General features: G+C 34.7%; 2 protein-coding genes across 5 annotated transcripts; both read right to left on the bottom strand.

The window, feature by feature from the left end:
• Positions 1-17: 17 nt before the first annotated feature.
• map3k14b (mitogen-activated protein kinase kinase kinase 14b) lies at positions 18-11,433 on the bottom strand. The gene is made up of 14 exons (XM_089125701.1): positions 10,947-11,433; positions 9,928-9,997; positions 8,728-9,838; positions 7,558-7,692; positions 7,051-7,180; positions 6,846-6,974; positions 6,670-6,774; positions 6,424-6,587; positions 5,047-5,197; positions 3,021-3,704; positions 1,061-1,152; positions 861-975; positions 681-787; positions 18-558 (listed from the first exon to the last, which is right to left on the bottom strand). The coding sequence occupies exons 1-14, from the start codon at positions 11,131-11,133 to the stop codon at positions 355-357; spliced, it is 3,384 nt and encodes a 1,127-aa protein (XP_088981827.1). The 5' UTR covers positions 11,134-11,433; the 3' UTR covers positions 18-354.
• Positions 11,434-12,810: 1,377 nt separating this feature from the next.
• grnb (granulin b) lies at positions 12,811-23,626 on the bottom strand. Of its 4 annotated transcripts, none has more exons than XM_039684476.2 (16): positions 23,481-23,626; positions 22,654-22,732; positions 22,047-22,190; positions 21,193-21,315; positions 20,999-21,097; positions 20,757-20,907; positions 19,297-19,332; positions 19,093-19,184; positions 18,838-18,976; positions 18,587-18,684; positions 18,223-18,459; positions 17,298-17,540; positions 16,639-16,902; positions 15,611-15,859; positions 15,045-15,281; positions 12,811-13,900 (listed from the first exon to the last, which is right to left on the bottom strand). In XM_039684476.2, exons 2-16 carry the CDS (start codon positions 22,654-22,656, stop codon positions 13,787-13,789), a joined length of 2,229 nt encoding a protein of 742 aa, XP_039540410.2. In that variant the 5' UTR covers positions 22,657-22,732; positions 23,481-23,626; the 3' UTR covers positions 12,811-13,786. The 4 variants fall into 4 exon arrangements, with proteins under 4 accessions (XP_039540410.2, XP_039540412.2, XP_088981831.1 ...); XM_039684478.2 differs by having other exon boundaries at positions 19,093-19,185; positions 19,307-19,332; XM_089125705.1 differs by having other exon boundaries at positions 23,476-23,608.
• Between the last annotated feature and the right edge of the window lie 280 nt (positions 23,627-23,906).

The following is a 23,906-nucleotide window of genomic DNA, read 5'->3' as shown; positions in this document are numbered from 1 at the left end:
TCACGGGGACTTTAACATTGCATAGCACTGCAATAGCGTTTGTTTTCATGCACTAAATATACGTATTTTAGGTAAAAGTATTGAGTATTTTCTTAAATGGTGTGTTTGTGTATTTTAATATTGTCTATAACAGAGTTAAACAGTGTTGTCTTCATAACAATAACTATATAAATACAACAAATTTACAATTTACCTGTACAGTTCCGCCAAAATAATTGTATCATTTGACACACTAGTTAATACACAAATGCATGAGTGACAAATGAAGTCAGCATCATAATGCTACACATGAAAAGAATGAGATGTAAACAACTCCAGTTCTGTTTGTTTGTTTGTTTGTGGTGGTCACTTTTGCTAGAGCGCCAATGTTGAGCAGGTGTCTGAATGTTCATCATATTCTTGCATCTCTAATTTTCCATCTCTGACTCTCCAATCCCAGCTGGGACTGCCATCAGGAGCAGGGACACACTGCAGCCACATGCCCGATACACACACTTCTGTGTCCTGAGACACCAGCCGCCCATCCAAGGTGGCCAAACAGAAGGTCCGCAAAGATATCTGCGACACAGACATAAATGCAGATGCTCAGATTCATTAAATTGCTCATAAAAACATGATAAATACTACAAAAGACAACTTGTGATGGAATCTTAAATACATACATTTCACAAAAATCTCACCTGTTCGCTGATTCCCACAGCAATGTGCCCGATTTTCACTTGTGGCCTCTCTCTGATCTTTAAACTTTCTCCACTTATGTCTTCCACCCATATATCCACGCCAAGACCTGCACACGCACAAATCAATACACACTAACATGACATAAGCACCTAAAAATGCACTATACTGATGAATCTTACCTTCAAAGTAGCAAGAAGGCGTCTGATCAGTCGACACAGACCAGTCCACATTGAAGCTTTGATCATCTGCAGTGCTGCAGGAGGAGAAAACCCCTGAGCTAAAATCATCAGAGTCCTTTAAAGCAAAAACATGGGGTTCATTTGATGTTCTGCCACAATAACCTTCATGAAACACATTACTACGTCACTGCAATGTTTACCTCCTCACTAAGATCTTGCTCAGAGTCACAGCGGCTGGTGCAGGTGAGAGGTCGCAGTCCGTGACAATCAGGTGAACTTGGGCTTTTTTGTTCTGTGGAGGATAAAAGAGAACTCATCAACATTGCATAGAAAGTGCAAGAGATTCACTTTGAATCAGAACATTTGTGCTGCTACATATGTTGTTTGATGCACTGTGTTTGAGGCACAGATGGTGCATGTAAAAAACAAGCAAAATCTTGGAAATCAGATGATAATGAAGAACCTATTCAAGGAACTAACCCCAAAACTACTCTTTTCCTTATCCTTAAAATCATATTGTTACAGAATACTGAAAAAAACTATACATTTTCACTTTAGAAATTAGTAGTAAATTTAAAAATAATGACAAGAAAGAAACGGCAAGAAACCTGGAAATTGTGAAGTAGAAAAATTAAAACAATTGTACAACAAACTCTAAAAATATTTGTTTTATTTACAACTCACAGTAATATTGTGTTTTTACAGTGTAGATGGAAATGAAAACTGAAAACTCATCTCTTCCGTGAGCACTAAATATAAAAAAATAAAATAAAAAATCCTTACTTGCCTGGTTTATACTACTCTGAGCAATGTTTTTAAACAAAAAAATTATAATAGTACAAAATTGACTGTGAATTCGACTCAAAATTGATTGATAAAAGTATGTACAAACTAGAAACTAGGGGTGTGCAAAAAAATCGATTCACATTTGAATCGCGATTCAATCTTTACCGATTCAGAATCGATTCATAGAATTCCAAAAATCGATTCATAGGCTATATTTTTTAATGGCGTGCAGGGGCGGAGTGGCAATCGGGTAAGTCGGGACTTTTACCGGTGGTCCGGTAGTGTTTCTATGGTTTCGAGGCTGCGAGGGCCGGTCTGATAAATAGTTATTGCAAGTTCTTGCCGCCCGCTGGTCAAACTGTGCAGCCACTCTGCTCAACCCGTAAATAAATGCATCGATCCGCAGATCTTATGTTTGAGTTCTGTAGATCTTTTGCCAAGCGTGTCAGAGGTTACGGGTTCTAAACCGCACTCGTATAGTTTTTTCTCTCTCTCATCAAAACCGAATATGTTCATCACGTTTGTGTGCATTTTATTTTGTGATTTCACCGGAGTCTCCACAACGGCGATAGATTGAAGTGCGCGTCCGAGAGAAGACTGCGCGAGCCACAGAGAACACTGTATCCATGACACTGATCGCAGCGGACACGAGCGCTCAGCTTGATTTCAAAAACAACAGGTCTCTTATTTAATAGCGAACTAAATGAATGCTCTGCTAGTAAACTAGAGATACCCGCAAATTACAGCGCCTATGAACGACTTCACTGGATCTAAACAAATCAATCTAACCATAGATGTTACCAGTAGCGGTGGCTTTTTTAAATCTATTTAAAATATTTTCGCAAGGGTTCTATGAAATTAGTAGCCTATATATTTTTAGGGAGTTCAATGTGCCCAGTCGAGTTCATTTCAACAGTCAACCTGGTAGCTGAAGTAGGCCTACTCCTTAAACCACATTTAGCATAATTGTTTGTTTGATCTGACTACAGCACTTTAAAGCTAAATGTAAAAGCTTTTTATTTAAGTTTTATTTTAAACTTGAATTAAATGTATTTAAAAGCTGGCCAAAGCTTGGCACTTCACACATTTTAGTTGCAAAAGTTTTTATTTTTGTATGAAGACATATAAAGCAATATCAAACTTTTCTTTTAAATTATGTCTACTGCAATCAATCACATAGGAAAAAGTAAACTACATTTATGTAGACCTGCGAATCGTTTTTTGAATCAAGAATCGTTTTTGAATCGAAAATCGATTTTGAATCGAATCTCGAGACAAAAAATCGGTATCGAATCGAATCGTGACATTTTCTGAATCGTGCACCCCTACTAGAAACAATGAATCAAATCAAGCTCACACACAACCAGCACTCACCACTCTTCCTCAGCAGGACCGACTCCTCTTCAGACTCAGAGTAGCTGTCTTCGCTAAGCAGTTGAGCCTCTCTCGGGCGATAAAGTGTCTGGAGCTGTAGAAACGGTTCCCACTCTTGTGCGCAATCGCTTCCCAGCTCTCGAAGACTTTCCAAATCACTCTCCACCTCTTCATCATCCACAAAGCTTCGGATCTCTCCATCCCAGCTCTCAGATTCCTCTAAAAGACTTCTGTCATATTCACCACATCCTCCAATTACAACTCTCTTTTCCATGAAGTGATCAGTTTTGCTTTCTTCAGGATCTGTTTGATTCTTGATCTGTAAAGCATCTTTGTCACAAATCTCTTCATCAGACTCAAGTTCTCTGTCATCGTCTGAATAGTTTTGTTCTTCATTATTTTCCTCCTCCCCCCAGTATCTGTCCATCCAGCTGCTCGTTTTGTCTCTTGTTAGTTTGTTCATTTCTGCATCCTCATCCCACTGGCTTTCCTCCGAGTCAGAATCATCCTCGTTTGGTGCCGTCTGTCTCCATGTGCTCACCCAGTGGATTGTGGGTGCGGAGAGGTCTTCTGGGAAGCTAGGAGGCCTTGTAGATTCAGGAGTTTTCGGGATGGATGGGACAGAAGACTCTTCGAAAGGAGGGGCTGAATGTTGTTCGGATGATGGTCCAGAGATCCCACATACTAAATGAGCAGAAAATAAAGGGCTTAATGTATTACTGTAAGTTTGGTGTTGAAGGAGAAGTTCACAATGAAAACAACTTTTGTCATCCAAGATGTCCATGTCTTTCTTTCTTCAGTCGAAAAGAAATTAAGGTTTTTGATGAAAACATTCATATTCAACAAACTTCATTGGGAACCAATAGGTTCAAGGTCCAAATGAGAGTTTCAGTGCAGCTTCAAAGGGCTTTAAACGACACCAGACGACGAATAAGGGTCTGATCAAGCGAAATGATCGGTCATTATAAAAATAAATAAAAAAGTTTAAGTTTTATAAGCACAAATGCGCGTTCGTGACTCTCCTGTTCGAACTCGTTCATCAACCAAATGACTCAAAAAAAGATTCGTTCATTTTGATGAACTAGTTAGAACAGGAGAGTCACGAACGCGCATCACAGAACAGAGCAAGACGAGCATTTGAGCTTATAAAACCTATTTATTTTTTAAATGATCTATGTTTTCGCTTGATAAGACCCTTATTCGTCGTCTGGTGTCGTTTAAAGCCATTTGAAGCTGCACTGAAACTCTCATTTGGACATTGAACCGTTTGGTTCCCATTGAAGTCCATTATATGGAGAAAAATCCTGGAATGCTTTCATCAAAAACCTTAATTTCTTTTCGACTGAAGAAAGAAAGACGTGGACATCTTGGATGACATGGGGTGAGTAAATTATCAGCAAAAGTTTTTTTTAAAAGTCAACTACTCCTTTAATAAGATGGTGATATTTTTAAATTAATATTTTTATTCAGCAAGGACACATTAAATAGATCAAAAGTGACAGCAAAGACATTTATAATGTTACAAACGATTTCTATATCAAATAAATGCTGTTCTTTTGAACTTTCTATTTATCAAAGAATCCTAAAAAAAGACGTCACAGTTTACATAAAAATATTAAGCAGCACAACTGTTTTCAAGATTGATAATAAAAGTTTCTAGAGTTTCTATTCACTCATCCATAAAAGATCCATCAGCTTGACGACAAGATCCATAATTCCGCTTAAAGCAGAATATACGTCATTAATATACGCCTTTGTTATTGTAAGAGGTTAGCGACCCCTGGTGGCGAAACAATCTTGCATATTGTACATTTAAGGTATATTCAAACAAAAAAAAAAACTGTAATTTTAAATTGAAATGATATTTCACAGTATTACTGTATTCTTTATCAAATAAATTCAGCATCAGAAACTTATTTTATAAACATTTAAAAAATCTTACCAACCCCAAAAATTTTAACAGTAGTGCACGTTAATAGGTTGACATATTTATATTATATAAATATTTCATCAAAACATTTTAAACCTGTTCTGAGTGCTTTAACAGTTTTGTGCAGCAGTTGGGATGCTGAGTGTCTCTCTCCCGGCTCCTTAACCAGTCCCCCTCTGATGACATCACAGGTCAGGGGGTCACAGTCAGGTGGGATCTCACATAAAGGAGGCGGCTCACTGACGATCTGATAATCATAGCACATTTCAATATAGTTATATAGACAGCATGTCAAAACAACACCAAAAGTCAAGAAAACACAAAGACATTTCACATGTGTATAATATAGTCCATTTGAGTTTTGACTGAATTTATGTTTATTACAATCTTAAACATATCTCAATCTAAATCTTTTGCTTAATGAATAGTTAAAATAGTTCAAGTGACTACAGTGGCTCAACCTTAAGTTTATCAAGCGACGGGAATGCTTTTTGTGCGCAAAAAAAAAACGTTTTCTTCTATGTGGGCCTCAAGAGTGAGTTCACGTAATATAACAGCGCAGCGCTACCTCAGAACAAAGGCTCACTATTGGCCGATTCTGGTCATGAGTGTGATGCTGGCCAATAGTGAGCCTACGTTCTGACGTAGCGAGAGTGAGTAATTACTGACAGAATTTTTATTTTTGAGTAAACAAACCCTTTAAATGTGTGATTTTGAAATTTGGTTAAAACTGTGGATGCAATGATAATAAAATTTTCATGTTATGAATACAATCAATAGTAAATAATCAATAAATAACAGATTTTTTTTTTTTAAATACATTGACATATTTAAATATATATTTTTGGCTAAAGCATTTTCAAATTGAATTTTGTGTTCGTGCCAAAGTATATTTTTGTAAACATATTTTAAAATATGTTAGTTTTAAATATAATATAAAAATATATATGTATGTACAATACATACACAAATTTTAGCTAAAATATTTGTTTGTTTTTAATCTTAAACATATTTTGATCCAAATTTTATGCTGCGATGAGGCGACTCGACGCCTGTGAAGAGACGACTCAACGCCGGCAATATCTTATGCCCTAAATTAATACATGATTAACTAAATGTATTTTTCCATTCAATGCACTTTCTGTAAAGCTGCTTTGAAACAATATGTGAAAAGCGCTATACAAATAAATTTGAATTGAATTAAATTAAATGTGTGAAATTAGGTTTGTGTACAAATTTGCCTTTGTGTATATATGGGCTATAAATGTATATAATATAATGTTAATAAATAATATGTATGTAAATAATAAGTGCATGTTATTTTTTGTTTTGGTGACTACTATTATTCTAAAATGTATAAAATGGTCATAACTAAGAATAAGGAGGTGGGTTACGTTTGACTGGTATTGTCTAATTAGGTGATTTGCTTTCTAGGCAACACACACACACACACAGACTGCATGCTCTCTTCACCTTCAGATAGAGTGGATGCGGATAGAATCGTGTCCAGGGCTGATGTCCACTGAGCATGTGCAGTAACATACAGCAGCTGCTCCAGACGTCAGCTTTAGCAGAGCGAGGGTCGCCCCGCGCCACCTCTGGAGGCATATGAGACTCCGTGCCTCGCAGGATGTTTCCTGCACACACCACACACACTATATCTATTATTCTTTATCAGTAGGCATGGATGCATGCTGGTGTGTATGTGTGTGTAGTCACCTCTGAAGGTTTTAATGCTGTATCCGCCCTGATTGAGTGTCTCGGAGAGCCCGAAATCACACAGAAAACACCGTCTGCCATCCTCGGACAGCAACACGTTGTCGACTACGTACAAGAATGATATCAGTGCACCAATTCCTTTAGTGAAAATCCACAGCCATGACCGTGCCACAAACCTTTCACATCAAGGTGTACGACACGTCTGCTATGCAGGTGTTCGAGAGCCTGCAGAACCTGAGCATGATAATACAGAGCCAGATCTTCAGAGAGACGACCCCTCACTCTCAGCAGCTGAGCTAAAGAACCTAAAGAGAGAGAAGTGATTGGCTCAAATGTGACTTGACTTGCTTTTTAGAGGCTTCCACTGGTAAAAGTGCTCACCTCTTTTCAGGTCCATGAAGAGGATCACATTGGGTCCTTCTCTAACGGCTCCGTACAGCTGGAGGACACGAGGAGACTCCATCCTGCTCCATGTTTCTACTTCCTCCCACCTAAAACTACAAAGGGGAATCTTCACAAGAGAGCAATGCATTGGATCAGTCACAGGATAATAATCACAGGAAATGGTTCATACAATTAAAAAACAACTTGGTTCAAAAATAGAGCATGCAATCAAGAATATTCAGAGATATTTAGGCTTAAACTCTTTAAAATAAAGGGGCTGTTCACAGAAATGCCATAGAAAATCCCCAAAGATCCTTCCAGTGAACAGTTCTATAGTATAAAGAACCATTTTTTCGTGGAAAATTCTAAAAGAACCTTTTGTGGAATACAAAGGTTCTATAGATGTTTAAGGTTTTCCATGGAGCCATCAATGCTAATTATTCTTAATCAAAGCTTAAAGTAACCTTTATTTTAATATATGAGGCAGGAATGGATATTATTTACCCTCTTGGCGGCACATGTAAATCCTGTTTGTTTGTCGCGGATGCTGAAGACGTCTCCATAAGACCCGTTTTGAATGTGGCGGAGAAGTGAGTACTCATGACCCTCTCGATATTCTGAGTTTTTCACCTGGAGGAACTAAGAAATAATGAGCATCATGAAAACTGCTGTAAATAACTGTATGACTGTACGAGTTGTTGCTAAAAAATATGAATAATGAAATGTATGAATAAATCTTTTTGACCAAAATGATCAGAATTGTGCTGTTTTGAAATTGCTAAATATTGTCATAGAATGTGGGAGGAACTGATAATAAAATATTCACGTTATGACTGATAAATGGCAGACATTAAAATGATTTTAATATATATATGATATATACTGCATATATAGGCTATATATAATTAGATATAATACTTTTTTTAAGAAAATGTACTACAATGGGTAAGAAAGTAAATGCAATATGTTTTTTGTAAATATATTTTTGACAATATGCATATATTTAAATTTGCCCCAAAATATGAAGAAATACAACTAAAATGTATTGAAAATATATTTATGCAAATATATTTTAAAATGTATATTAGCAATATATTAGGGCTGTCAAATTTATTTATTGATTAATCACATCTAAAAAGTTTGTGACTATATTATATATGCATATATATATATATATATATATATAGACAAGTAAATTTGTCTTTACAAGTAAAAATTTCTTTATATATATATATGATATAAATAATATACATTTATATAAAAATATATTGTAGTGCTGTCAAATCAATTTATCGCAATTACTCGCATCTAACATAAGTTTGTTTATATATGTGTGTGTGTGTGTGTGTGTACATATACACACACATTATATAAACAAACTTTTATGTTAGATGCGATTAACTACGATAAATTGATTTGACAGCAATACAATATACTTTTTGTATAGTTTGAAATATTTAAAAGAAATTGGGATTTTTTTGCTTTGTCTAAATAAAAAAAAAACATAAATTAAAGATTAAATTTAAGTGAGTTTTATATGCCAAATATCTAAATGAGAATGGACAATTAAATATCTAATATCAGGAAATACCTTATTATTTTGCCCACTTTTTGTACATAATACAATATATTCTTATTCTTAATATTCATTGTATCATGTCTTTAGTCACACACCTGCTTAGGGTGGAACAGAAACCCCTCGTTTACATTCACTTTCTCTGTGTCTTTCTCCTGTGTTACTTCTTTAACCATTTCACCGAAAAATTCAGAGAAATGCCAACGGTCCGTTTGAGTCACAACGCCCCGCAGTTCCCCTGTTTCCAGTTCAGAGCAAAACCTTGAAATGGAAGACTCTGAATTGCTCTCTGTGTCAATGCAGATGTCTTTAAATGCACCAAGGGCATCAAAGCAACCTGGCAAAAACACTTCAGGGCATCCGTCTGGGAATCTTATGTCACCAAGATCCTCTAAACCACAGCTGTCTGAATCTGAGCTGCTTGTTTGTATGTCTGTGTTACAGTCTGTGGTGTAGCATGAACTATCTGAGCTGTAGCTCCATCTAGATGAAGCTGAACCCCACTCCGCCTCGATTAGACTGCAACGGTGGGCGGTTTCTGTGCTGTCGGCTCTCCTGTCCCAGTCCGTGTAAATACAAGTTGAATTAAAGTCAAAATCATCTATGAAAGACCTAAAACGATCAGTTTTCAACCTGGAAGTATAGCAGGAATATCCAGAACCTGCTGTAGCTTCTATACTGCAACCGGGCACGTTACTCGAGACGTACAAATCACAATCTGAGCCTTCAGATTCTTCATCGAAGCATTTTAAGACAGATACAAGGTCTTGTTCGTTGCATATATCAGTTTTGACAAGGGTATTGGGAATATTGCAGTCAACTGGAGTAGTGTAACAAGAAGAGTCGCATCCCTTGATGCTCTCAGCGTAAATAAACTCAGAGTCTAAGTTTGGTTCCACACCGCCAGATATCGAGCTGCGAGACTCGATGGTAGAAGGTGAGTCAACTTCCAGCCTATGAATACGTAAATGGGAAGCACCTGCATCCTGAGGACATTCCCACACATTGAAATCTGGAGTTTGGGATAAACGCTCCGGTGTTGAGAAGCTCTTGTGGTCAAAATCAACAGGAGCATTTCTTCTCAATCTCACTTTTCTACATGTTTCCCTTCTTTTCTTCAGGTCTTCAATCTCCGTTCTGTTTTTCCTGTGACGTTTCCTGAAGCAGCGGGATGTAGCTTTCTCCTCTCTCTCACTGGAGTCATCTGACCTTTGAATGACCACAGAAAACATCCCAGTTTAATCAATAAATGGAACCATAAACCTTTGATTTAATTTGAAAGTCACAATTGTGCAAACCTTTTGCTGATGCACGACTGGATATTGTTGTCTTCTGTACATGTAAAGCCAAATGTTTGATATTCCTCGCCTGTAAATACATGTAAACATCACTTAAACATATGTGACACATCCAAATTAACCTCTAAAGTGAACCATCTCATTAAAACAAAAACTAAATAATTAACATTAACTGAAATTAAGCTAAAATAAAATATTAGATGAAAAACTTTTATTTCGACAACTTACTGAAATAAAATTAGGGCTGTGAAACGATTAATCACATCCAAAATAAAACTATGTGTTTACATAATATATGTGGGTGCAGTGTGTATAGTTATTTTGTATATATTAATACACACACATGAATGTATATATTTAAGAAATATTTGCATGTTTATACTTTATATATATATATTTATACACAATTAATATTATACATAAATATAAATATTTGATATATCAATAACACATTTTTCTTAAAATAAATACATGCATACACACATTCATTGTGTAAACACAAACTTTTATTTTGGATGCGATTAATAGCGATTAATCGTTTCGCAGACCTAAATAAAATACGTTTAAGTAGTAAAATTAATACAACTAAAATGGGAATAAAAATAAATTCAAGCGAAATAGAAACTGAAAAAGTACAGTAATTAATAAAACGTCAAATAAAATGAACAATAAAAAGCTAATTCAAACCATTATTAAATACTATCAGTACATAAATTATACTAAAATAAGCTTATTTAAAATGTAAAAAGTACAAATAATTTGTACTTTTTATTTGCAAGAACACTGAAAAAAAAAACCACAAAAAAAACGTTTTGACAACGTTGTCGTCTGTGGAAATGTACCCGAGTACCGAGACAGGACCTTCAAAAAATGACCGTTACTCGAGTACGACAACACTGCTAGATGGTTCTTGGAAGAAAGTTTATTTATAAGAATATAAGATGATCCCGTTCTGTCTAAAAAATGGTTGACATCCGTTCTTGAACCCATTAACCTTTAAAGTGACTGTCCTCCCTCACCCTTCGACATGAAGTTTGATATTCCAGTGTCTTCTACACGCACTGTCTGAGGCTCCTTTAAAGCTCTTGGCTGAAGATTAGACTCCTCTCCACACTCCGTGTCTGTCGTCGAGGTCCCTTCATCCAGATAAAGCAGTGTAGAAACATCTGTAAGCCTGCTGGAGCGAGACATGCTCGGTATGGCCATTCCTCTGTCGCCTCAACTAAAAAAAAATGCAAAAAAAAAATAAAATAAAGCAATATAACTGTTTTTACCATCACTTCCTCTCTCAGATCGAGTGTTCATTGGAGAGCAGTTGCTGAGGTGTATTAATAGCATTGACATTTTGGCACGTTTGAAGTCTCTCGCTTCCCTTCAGCTGTCCCAGTCTCTCCCTTTCCCACTTTCTCACACCGGATCATTTATCAACATTCCAACATTCTTGCAATTTATGCCAGTCTCTTTACCATCTGCATTGAATTATTTATTCCCACTTAGTGTTTGCTGCATCGTCAAACTTTCACCCAGTGATTTAGTTCATTGAAGGGCTCAACAGAATCACACATGCGCAGAATGCCTTCATTCCGTACAGCATTCACACATATCAGCTCCATAATTAACACACATAACCAGGAGTTATACAAAAATTACGAGAGACACGACTGTTTAAAAGTATGGGGTGTGTTAGGATTATTTTCAGACTTATTCAGCAAGAACACGTTAATTTAAACTTTGTATTAATCAAAGAATCCTGAGAAAATGCATTAAAAATATGAATTTTTTTAGCAGTAAACCAGCATATTAGAATGATTTCTGAAGGATCATGTGACACTGAAGACTTTGATCACAGGAATAAATTATATTTTAAAATTAGGGCTGTCAAATGATTAATCACATCCAAAATAAAAGTTTGTGTTTACATAATATATGTGGGTGCACTGTGTATAATTATTCTGTATATATACACAAATACACACACACATGCTTGTATATTTAAGAAAAAAAAAATGATTTGTATATAAAATATTTATATATAATATAAATCTATACAGTAGATACATGAAATATTTTTTTAAATATATACAAGCATGTGTGTACATTTATATATCTAAAATATTTATACACAGTGCACCCATATTATGTAAACACAAACTTTTATTTTGGATGCGATTAATCACGATTAATCGTTTGACAGCCCTATTTAAAATACATTACAATAAAAACAGTTGTTTTGAATTGTAATACTTCACAATATATCTGTTTTTAATTAAATAAATGCAGCCTTGGTGAGCATGAGTCATTACAAGAATGAATCTTACCAACTTACAGTACCAAACTTTTGAATGGTCCTATACATACATTTTGATTTAGCAGTGATCTATTTTTACAAACTCACTTGCCATTTTACTATTTTAATTCAGCTTACACCAGTATACTAAAGTTGTTCCGGTCAAGTGTTGTGCAAGTTCTCGAGCTGTGACAAAAAAAAAAACAAAACATGTCAACATACCAGAAGAATCAGCCAGGACAGGTTTCTGGAAATCAGCAAACTTAAGTTTTCTTCCTTCGTCAAACACACTTGGCCGATCAATATTGTTTTCAGCTCTTGTGTGGCGTCAGCTGAATGGTAACAGTGTTTTAGCCGGTCTTAGTGAGACCTCAAACACACGCAGTATGCAAGCTGTGAAACATGAGTCCATCAAGCAACAGCTATTTGGAATAACGGTGTCAGCCTCTCTGATTGGTTAAAGGCATTTCATGCCTATTCCAATACCGGTACAAATTCAATCACATTGCTGAGATGGATCTGCCAACATGCACCATGGGAACAAGACAGAGTTTATCAAAACAAGTCTGATGAGACATGAATGAGTCAACGTGCAATCTATTTTAAAAGTATTTAATTTCAGAGTTTTTTTTCTGGTATAATTAACCAAAATCAAATCCACTTCAACAAATAATGGAGAAAAAAACAAATCAACCTCATTGTATCACAGGTAATCAGTAAGCAAATTGATTTGACTCTTCGGTACATTTTAAAATCAGATAAAAAAAAAAAAGACAAATCTCAAAATTAACTATAGTGAAATGTTGAGAATGACACAATTTCAAACATTTGTAAAACTTTTAAAAATCCATACGGACAACTTGGAACATTTTAAATGACACCTGCAATGGTTGCGTTAACCCTAGCATGCAACAGCCTATAAGTAAAATATAGGGTTAAATGCTTGGCTGCATCCATTCTTATCACGGCCCAATTGCAGTTGCAATTCTGGAACACATTTTACAGATTAAAATCACTGAGGTTTCTTTTGTGGTTGATGCATCGGAACTTTAGTTTTAGGTTTAGTTCACTGCTGATACATTCGGTTTAGATTCTCAGTCATTTCTCATATCTTTTCTTAGATCGTGTGGTAATCAGCCATACAATTTAAATTGCAGAAAATCAACATCTTCAAACAATGCACACGATTGACTTCAGTTTTCATTTACTTGGCTTATGTGTCACTAATTATTTCAAACATCTTGAAAAATCACTTCTATAGCCACTCTGGGAAATGTGCAGAACTTGAGGCTTGAGAGTGAAATAATAACATTGAAAACGTGCATTGGTTTTGTTGTTCCCTTAAAAATGAATTTAAATCAAAGACAAAAAAATGTCTGTGTGTATCCTGCTTAAGCATAAGGCTTGGTGTGTTTTGATTCTGGTAAAAACTAAATATTAAAGAAAAAACATGATGCACAGTCCCTTATCTAAAGAGGGCATCTTAGAAAGCAATGCTTTATGCAACATGTGAGTATGTGTGTGTGTGTGTGTGTGTGTGTGCTATCCAGTGTCAGTTCATGTTTTTTCCACTTAAAGAGAATTATCCCACCAAGTGGCCGTGGATGGTTTAGTGCAACTTTGCACTTCCGAGTCACATTTGTATCCCATAGGGCAACAGTGCTTCATGTCTTTACAGCACACTGCCTACACAAAGAGAGAGAAACATCTGTCAAATGTTTGCATGCTTTAGCAAATTAATAAAACATGAATAATTTAAATACATTTCAAACAAACATAATAAAAAACAAATAAACAAAAACTAGCATATAATATATATATATATATATATATATATAAATAATAAACAAAAATGACAAATACATGCCAAAAAAACTAGCATATATATATATATATATATATATATATATATACACACACACATTTTTATTGTAATGGCAATTAAGCACTCTTACCCCAAATGATCAGTGTAATTCAAATCTCATCCTCATCAATATGTATTATTATTTAAAATATAAGTATTTATAGACAACTGGTAACTAATAGATAACTGAATAAAATATGAATGAATGAAGGCAGGCATTTATATAGCACTTTTCATATGTACTACTTTACACCCAAAGCGCTATACAATCATATCAGGGAATCGCTCCTCAACCACCCTCAAAATATAAATAACTGAATAAAACAAATAATTTAACAAAAAAAATAAAATAAATAAATAAATATATATATATATATCAATTTAATTCTTTAAAAATATATATATCAATGTCTGTAAACAATACATGATTAAATCATTTTATTTATTAATTTGGTTATCAATTTTAATAAATAATAAATGTATTGTGTTTTATGCATGTAATTTATTTGCTTTCCCAAATTTTATTTCAGTATTAATTTTAATATTTATTACAATTTTAATTTTAATATTATTTTATAATATTGAATTTTAGTATTCATATACATGTTTTTATTGTTTACAGTCATTTGTTTATTTGTTTTATTGAATTACTTTTGTCTTTCCCAAATTTGGTTTAGTAAAAGACTACAGTAATCAAAACAAATAATAAACAAATTCCAGTAAACAATAAAAATATATTTAATCAGAGAACAAATCTCAGTAAAAAAACCCAAATAAAAAAAGTATAAATAAACAACAAATAAATGTCAAACAAAATAAGTAAACAAATAAATGCAAAATTAACAAATAACAATAAATAAATAATTTCAGTAAACAAAAAAATTGAATAAAATACAAATAAAAACAGTTAATTGATAAATAAACATTTATTTCAGCAAAAATATATTAAAGTAACAGTGATAGTACCTCTTTATATGGACAGCAAGCCCATGTGGAGTCTGATAGTCTACAGCAGGTCTGTGTCTTTGAGCAGCGCGTCGATTCGTCACACAACACCTCCTCTTCTAAATGTGCGTCGGTGTGTGTTTGTAATCGTGTCAGAGCAACACTGCGCTCGTTGGAAGGTTTAACGCAGGTTCCAAATTCAAGGTTGCAGGTGTAGCCCTGTGGGCAGCAGTGCTCGTGGTCCTCACAGCACACAGCCTGCAGAGACACAATACACCCAATCAGTGAAGAGCACACACACACACACACACCTGCATAAAGAACATCAGAAGAATGCAAAACACATGAAAACAAACCCTGTGGTGCTCGGAGAACTCAAACTAAATTCAAAGTCAGATGGAATAACATTCCCATAATATTATATGGCGCTTTTTTTTTACACTACGAAAGCAATGCATTTTCGACTACCTCTGGAAGTGGTGTAAAGTGGTAAATCTCAAAATGTACCAACACCTGCATTTAGAGTCGTCCACTTGTGATATGATCGTGCAAAACGCATCTTAACACCTGGTGTAAACCGGACTTACCTTGACAAGAGGACAACAACCCCACTGGCCTGTGGATAATTTACAGCAGGTAGAACCAGACGCACAACTCGTGGATGAATCGCACTTCACATCTGTGTGTCCCAGCAATGCCTCTGACCCCTTCGTGGCCCTGGCCTCTTGTTTTGTGTACCAGGGGATCTCATGGTCGGCTTTAATGCAGGTTGTTTTCTTCTCGTTACATGTGTAGCCGCTAGGGCAACAGTGATCTCCATCCTTACAACACACCGCCTTAAAAAGAGGAATGAATTCCTTCATTACATTCGTAATGGAGTACTATATACAGAACGCAATTGTTTTGTATGATACAAAATAGACAACAATAAAAATTCTAATGGCAGTACGCTTCATTATGTTGGACGTTTGTCAGCAGTTATCTTGAAATTAAACATGTTAATCAAAGTAAAATAAATACACAAACTAAACAAAAAAAGAAATTAAATAACTAAAATAAAACAAATTAAATAAATACAAATAACTAAAATTTTAAACTGGCAACTATATATAAATTATATAGATATAAAATAAATGTGAAGAAATTAAATAAAACCAACAAAAACAAATAAATAAACAATGAAAAATAAATCATAATGACTAATAACTTAAATTAAATGAAAAAATAAATGACTAAAATTAATAAATATTCTAGTGTCCATTTATATAGTGTTTATATGAGAACAACGACCACACCGACCCAAACGACACACCTATCCTTCTATGTCATCAATAATCTGCCACAGTATAGATGTAAGTGCATGTATTTATTGCATATATATGAAAATATACATTTTAAGATATTTGAATATATTTTCTCAACTGTAATATACTATATGTGTGAATTATCAACATATTTAAGGTCATTTAAGGTCTCGTTTATGGTCATTTAAGACTCATTTATGGTCATTTAAGACTCATTTATGGTCATTTAAGACTCATTTATGGTCATTTAAGGCTCACATGTGGCATTTACATTGTGAATAAGTGAATGGACTAATAATGGCATATCTAACCTTAGGCAGTGGACAGCAGCCCCACTTGCCGAGATTGCCCATTAGGCAGCAGGTGTCGTCTCTTGGACAGCTGTTGTGAGCGTCACACATGTGTCTGTCCACTGGATCTGGAGTATTCTCATCAGACTGCTGGCTCACGCTCAGTGCAGACTCCTTCCTGAACCAGGGCATGCTGGGAAGGCCAGGACGCACACAGGTTTTTTGAGCCAAGTCACACTTGTATCCCTGCGGACAGCAGTGCTCCTGATCGGCACAGCACACGGCCTACAATATTGAATTATCCACATTAGTGGAAACTTAATACAACTCAGCATCAGAGTTTGATGTTAAAATACTCAAGTGAGTATAAAAACAAATCGCAAATTTCAATATGTGAAATTTATTACAAATAAATATGTTAAAAGATTGATATGCATTATGCTATTCATTTTATAAAATTTGATTTTATCTATCCTATACTTTATATTCAGGGTACACATGAAATATGTAACGGTACATTTATTTATAATGCATTATGGTATTGCATTCTCTGTAAAGGATGGTCATAATTAACATAACATAGTAAGCAGCCTAGACAGCGTTATATGCAAGTGCGAGCATGTGTGCACACCTGTGCTTTAGAGCTTTAGGCCTAAACCCTTGTTGCTGAATGTGTTTACCTGTGGCATAGGACAGCAGGCCCATGCCCCTGAGGTTAGTCTACAGCAGGTCGTCCCCGTTGGACACAGCGATGTCTCGTCACAGTTTTGGTTCTGCGATGGCAGGGTCACTGCATCGATCTTCTTCACCAAAGGCACAGAGAAACGGAGACCCTGATCGTTGGCACTGTCACAAGTGCTGGCGGCCAGATTACACACAGTATCGTGGGGACAGCAGTGGAGATGGTCCTCACAACACACTGCCTAGAAGTTTAGGTAAGTTATTAAATAAATGTAAAATGAATAAATTAGGGCTGTCAAACGATTAAGCGCGATTAATCGCATCCAAAATAAAAGTTTGTGTTTACATAATAAATGTGGGTGCACTGTGTATAATTCTTTTATATATAAAAATACACACACATGCTTGTACATATTTAAGAAATATTTTCATGTAAATACTGTATATAGATTTATTTATAATTTATATTATATATAAATATTTTATATATTTTTTAAATGCACATGCATGTGTGTGTATTTATATATATACAAAATAATTATACACAGTGCACCCACATGTATTATGTAAATACAAACTTTTATTTTGGATGCGATTAATCGCGATTAATCGTTTGACAGGCCTAGAATAAATATTTATTTAAATATATATATATATATAATATAAAAATATATATATTTATATATTTATTATTTAAATAAATATATTTATTTATATATTTATTCGAATTGAATTTTTATTTTTACATTACATTTATTTTAAAATAAAATATAAATACATTTTATACAATATGTGTATTTTAATATATAATACACACACATATATATATATAAAATACACATAAAATTGTATATTTTAATTGATTTTACTTCTAATTATTTTGTAGTGTTACACACACACACACACACACACACACACACGTACCATTGGCATTGGGCAGCACCCCCATTTTCCAGATGGCAGTTTGCAGCAGGTGGAATCATCCGGACACGAAGAGGTCTCGTCACATTTCTGATCGGATAGAGCTAATGTAAAGGTAGGGACCTTTGTCACCCAGGGTACAGACACTGAAAGGTCAGCAGGGTCATCACAGGTGCCCTCTGGGAGGTTACACACCGTGTCTTTTGGACAGCAGTGGTCATGGTCCTCACAACACACTGCCTGGAGGTCAGAAGACATGAAAACATCATAGACTGCCTTTGCATTACTTGAAGCTGTTTGTTGCAATATATTGAAGCAATTCAAATTGTAAATTTGACACACTCCAACTTTCCGCAGTGCAGAATACCTGTGGTAAAGGACAGCAGGCCCAGGTGCCGCCTTCAGTTTTACAGCAGGTGGTCCCGCTAGCACACGCTACTGTTTCATTACAGGGAACTGGTTTCTCTGAAGACAGAAAGAGCGAGAAATAGATGGATTGAGGCGAAGTCTATATTGAGCAAAGTTCACCACACTCACAATCCAGAATGGTTTGAGCAATGAGGATCGGCTACAAACACAAACTGAAAAACTTTTAATTGCACAAAGATAAAATTTCACCTCTAGGCTTCAGGGGAGTGACTGCCGGGATCTTAGTGGCCATTTCTGTGACGCCATTGGCTGACAAACACTTACTATGGACAAGGTCACATGTTGTGCCCTCTGGGCAGCAGTGCAAATGATCAGAACAACACACAGCCTACAGTAAAACACATTTACATTAGTTAATTCAAGCTTACGTTGAGTAAAATACATGCAAACCATAGGGTAACCGTAAAATACATTTAATTATACATTAGGACAAACATGAGGCACCTTTGGCATCGGGCAGCATCCGTAGCCTCCCGTCTCTTTTTCACAGCACGTTGTATCCTCTGGACATGAGGAAATCCTATCTGGACAGATCACTGCCCACATAAACACACACAGAAGCCTGAGGTCTCATTTCCAACAAAGACACTTGATGATATATATATATATATATATATATAAAACTGCAGGTGCCAGAGTTAGTCTTACCATCTCTGATATCTCTGAAGTCTGCAGGCGGATCAACTGCAGTAACAGGAATACAATATAAAAACACTCATGAACAGGAGTGAAACTGACAAGCAAACAAAGATATTCTACTAATTCCTAAAAATAACTTTTACATCTTTGTATGCCCCAGTGACATAAAAGGTGCACGAGCAATAAGAACTATAAATTACAGGACATTACACAGAACTAACGTTCAAAAGTTTGGGGTTAGTATGATTTTTTTTTTTTTTTTAAAGAATTAAGTAAATTAGCAAATAGCAATGATGTATTAATTACTTGAAAGACATCTATAATTTTGTATTTTAAATCTCTTTATTGGTTTTTCTGCTTCGAATATCAGGTCAACAGATAATAACATTGAATTAATGAAATTATCATTCCCCACTGTTAATACTAGGGATGGGCAACAATTAATCGCATCCAAAATAAAAGTTTGTGTTTACATAATATATGTGTGTGTAGTGTGTATAATTAATTTGTATATAGAAATACACACACATGAATGTATATATTTAAGAAATATTTGCATGTATATACTTTATATATATTTATACATAATTAATATTATATATAAATATAAATATATGATATATTAATTAAACATTTTTTAAATATTAAATATTTAAGAAATATTTGCACTTTATATATATTTATACATAATTAATATTATATATAAATATAAATATATTAATTACACATTTTTCTTAAATATATACATGCATGTGTGAGTATTTATATATACAAATTAATTATGCATACCACACACACATATATTATGTAAACACAAACTTTTATTTTGGATGTGATTAATCGCGATTAATCGTTGCCCATCCCTAGTTAATACCCCAATAAAACTCTCCCTCAAATAAACAACCTACGACATTTATAATTTTACAAAAGATTTCAAATAAATGCTGTTCTTTTTTAACTTTCTATCTTCAAATAATCCTGAAAATTTGTAGCACGGTTTCCACAAAATATATTAAGCAGCAAAAACTATAATAATAATTATATAATAATAATTAATAATAAAAATGTTTCTTGGGCAGAAAATCAGCGTATTAGAGTGATCTCTGAAGAATCATGTGACACTGAAGACTCGAGTAATAATGCCGAAAATTTAGCTTTGATCACAGGAATAAATACAAAAAAATTAAAGACAATAGAAAACATAGCAATAATATTTCACAATATTACTGCTTTTACTGTATTGTTATCAAACAAATGCGCCAGAGCGACTGAGTGCACACACTGAGATGACAGAGGTATGCATCAACTCGTCTTAGTTAAGGGAATAACATAGTTTAATATGAAAAAACGGTCGAAAACTCAAAACTTTTGAACAGTGGTGTAAATCTTCCAGTATCATGGCTGACATAATGCAATTTAATGCCAAGTGAAGTAAAACAAATCCCATGTCATATTAGCCTCTGTCATACCTGCTTTTTTCTCTGATGTTTTCCTACGAGAAGCAGCGAATTTCATCCAGAAGGGGGAGGGTCCATTGGTGGCCGACACACACATCGAATGCTCAAGGTCACATATGGTTCCCTCTGGACAGCAGTGTTCCTTATCCTCACAGCACACGGCCTAAACACACACATGAGGAAAGAAAGACAAATGTAAACATTACCATATAAATATATGTAACCGCATTCCAGAATAGAAATATGATCAATACATTTTTCATAGGACAGCAGCCCCAGCTCCCATCAGGCAACTGGCAGCAAGTGGTGTCATCAGGACACTCAGACGTCTCATCTGGACAAACTACTGCTTTCTAGACATAAAAAAGAGAGATCCGTTTCAAAGCTGAGTATTTACTCAAGGCTTATCTGAATTGTGGTTGTGCAGGTGTGTATGCATTAGGCCTACCTGCTTTGTGGCGACTCTTTCCACCCAGTTTAAAACGTGTGTCTTATTCACACACTTAGAGTGTTGCAAGTCACACAGAGTGCCCTGGTAACAGCAATGCAAGTGATCGGAGCAGCACTCTGCCTGAAAACACACATACAATCATTGGAAATCAATGTGTATTCATTGTTGCTGGTGTTGGAATAGTTAACAAAAAAAAATATCTACGGTATAAAGTTTGTATAGAGAAAGAAAGTCACAAGACTGCAACAGCATAAGATTACATAATCTCCTGAAATTTCCTTTTAATAAAGCACACATTAAATAAGGGAACAAAGTAAATCATTAAACATGTCTTAAACACGAAAAGAATGAAAAGAAATTCACTTTAGTAGTAGAAGTGTAAATTTTTCTGTTCAAAAGTTTGGATTTAGTCGTATTTTTGCTTTTAAACAAGTATATACTTTTATTTAAACATGACGCATTAACACATTTATAAGGTTACAAAATATTTCTATTAAAAAAAAATGCTGTTTTGAACTTTCTAATCATTAAAGTATCCGGAAAAGAAACAGTATCACCGTTTCCACAAAAATATGAACTGTTTAAATCATTGATGATAATCAGAAATGGTTTTTTTTTTTTTTTTTGAGCAGAAAATCATTATATTAGAATGACTCTGAAGACTGGAGTAATGATGCTGAAAATTCAGGAATAAATTACATTTTAAATAAATTACATTACAAATAAACGCAGCCTTGTCGAGTATAAGAAACTTAATTTACCGGTACATTTAAAATAAAAATCCTACCAATCCCAAATTTAAAACTGTAGAGTAACCCCCGAAAACACATTTAACTAAAAGCCTCTCTTACGTTGGGTAGAGGACAACAGCCATATCCTCCAGATGGTGTTTGACAGCAGGTGTTTCCATCTTCACACATCCCTCCATCAGGACAAATCAGAGCGACACACACGTTCAGACACACACATAGTAACGCTACGACACTCACACGCACCTGAAAGACAGGAAAAGGCCATGAACTGAACATGATTTGATTCTGTGTTTTTATATGACAGTATATTTATTATTAAAGATCTGATACATAAGGATCATGAATGAAAGTGACTTTTTTATTTCATTTAAAACATTTCACATGTCTGAATGTGTTAAGTCAGATGACCGACAAACATTACAACATTTGAGAAAGAGACGCATTTCGCAATGCGTCCATTTAGTGAGCAACTCAACAATGATAAACACACTGCTGCCGGACTCATGACATTACAATACCAGGTTATGTCCGGTTGATGTAAAATCGCTTCAGCAGACTTTAGATTTACTTAAAAAAAGACTATATTGTTTCAAAATGGAAAAAGCTCAGTTTGATTTACTCTTTTATTTATAGTAGCAGTGATGATAGAGCTTTAGATCACAATATAGAAAATATTAAGAAAACTAGGCAACAACAAAAGACTCACCATTGTGTGTGTGTGACTGCTGACCCCGAATAATGCTCTTCAAAAGTTCAGATGCAAAACCATGGACAACTTTCTTGCTCTGTAAAACAAAACAACTAAAGCAAGTACAGTCATACAGGGTTTGAAAAGATCACTTACTGAAAAATTTAGTTGTAGTGTTTTTTTTAATCATTTTGGTGTATGACCCATATAAAAACTGCATTTCACATACATCAATTCGACAATTGCAGGATACATTAGTATATTACTCTGATACATTATCAGATAATCTCATCTCAGACCATTGATCACATTATATGAGCACTGTCTTAAAGGTATAGTTCACCCAAAAATGAAATTCGGTCACCATTTACTTACCCTCAAGTTGTTCCAAACAAACAAGTTGTTTTGCTGAACACAAAAGATATTTTGAAGAATACAGGTTACCAAACAGTTGATGGGCCCCATTGACTTCCATAATAATTGTTCAATGGGGTCCATCAACTGTTTGGTTACCTGTATTCTTCAAAATATATTTTGTGTTCAGCAAAACATGTTCAGGTTTGGAACAACATGAACCACTTTTTAGGGTGAATTATTCCTTTTATATAACATCACTTCAATTTGTGTCAGTTAACCAGTTAGTATAGGTTTAAAACCGGTCTTTGAGACGCACTAAATCAGTAATTAAAAAGGCATAACGTTAATTATAAAATGCTCTTGCAATGTCACGTCGTAAATTTTTTTTTTTTCCAACGGAAGCGCGTGAGCTCGGCCGGAATAAACCCTAAACAAAGACTTGATTTATTAAAAAACAAGATGCCATAAGTATAAAGAGCTTACCGTACCGTATTTTCACGAGGCCAGTGGAAAAAATCACCGTAAAACTGGACGGTGTGAAGAAGATACAGTAGCTATACCGCTGCTCTCAGCCGACCGAGTTTGAGTTTTTGTGCATCACGTGACCGAGTGAGCACATGACACCGTGAGTCAGGTCGGGCTTGTTTTTCTTTCACGAACCCCTTTCTATGCATGCATGAACCATATTAACCTGTTAATTTAGTTTACAATGACAATATAATTTACACTCTACAAACAATATAAATAAAGAATTAAAATATAATATAATAAAAAACGTAACAAAACAAAGTATAAAAATACATATTCGAAAGTGTTCATCACATATTCATCAATACACAATACATATTCATCAGTTATAATAATATAAATAAAATGCAAATAATATTAAAAGCACGAACAGCCTTTTTGTTTCA

The sequence above is a fragment of the Pimephales promelas genome, chromosome 22 (assembly GCF_988280905.1).
Source record: "Pimephales promelas chromosome 22, fPimPro1.hap1.1, whole genome shotgun sequence".
In the NCBI taxonomy this organism is placed as follows: domain Eukaryota; kingdom Metazoa; phylum Chordata; class Actinopteri; order Cypriniformes; family Leuciscidae; genus Pimephales; species Pimephales promelas.
Note: the sequence above shows the minus strand (reverse complement) of the source record. Positions and strands in the feature narration are given on the sequence as shown.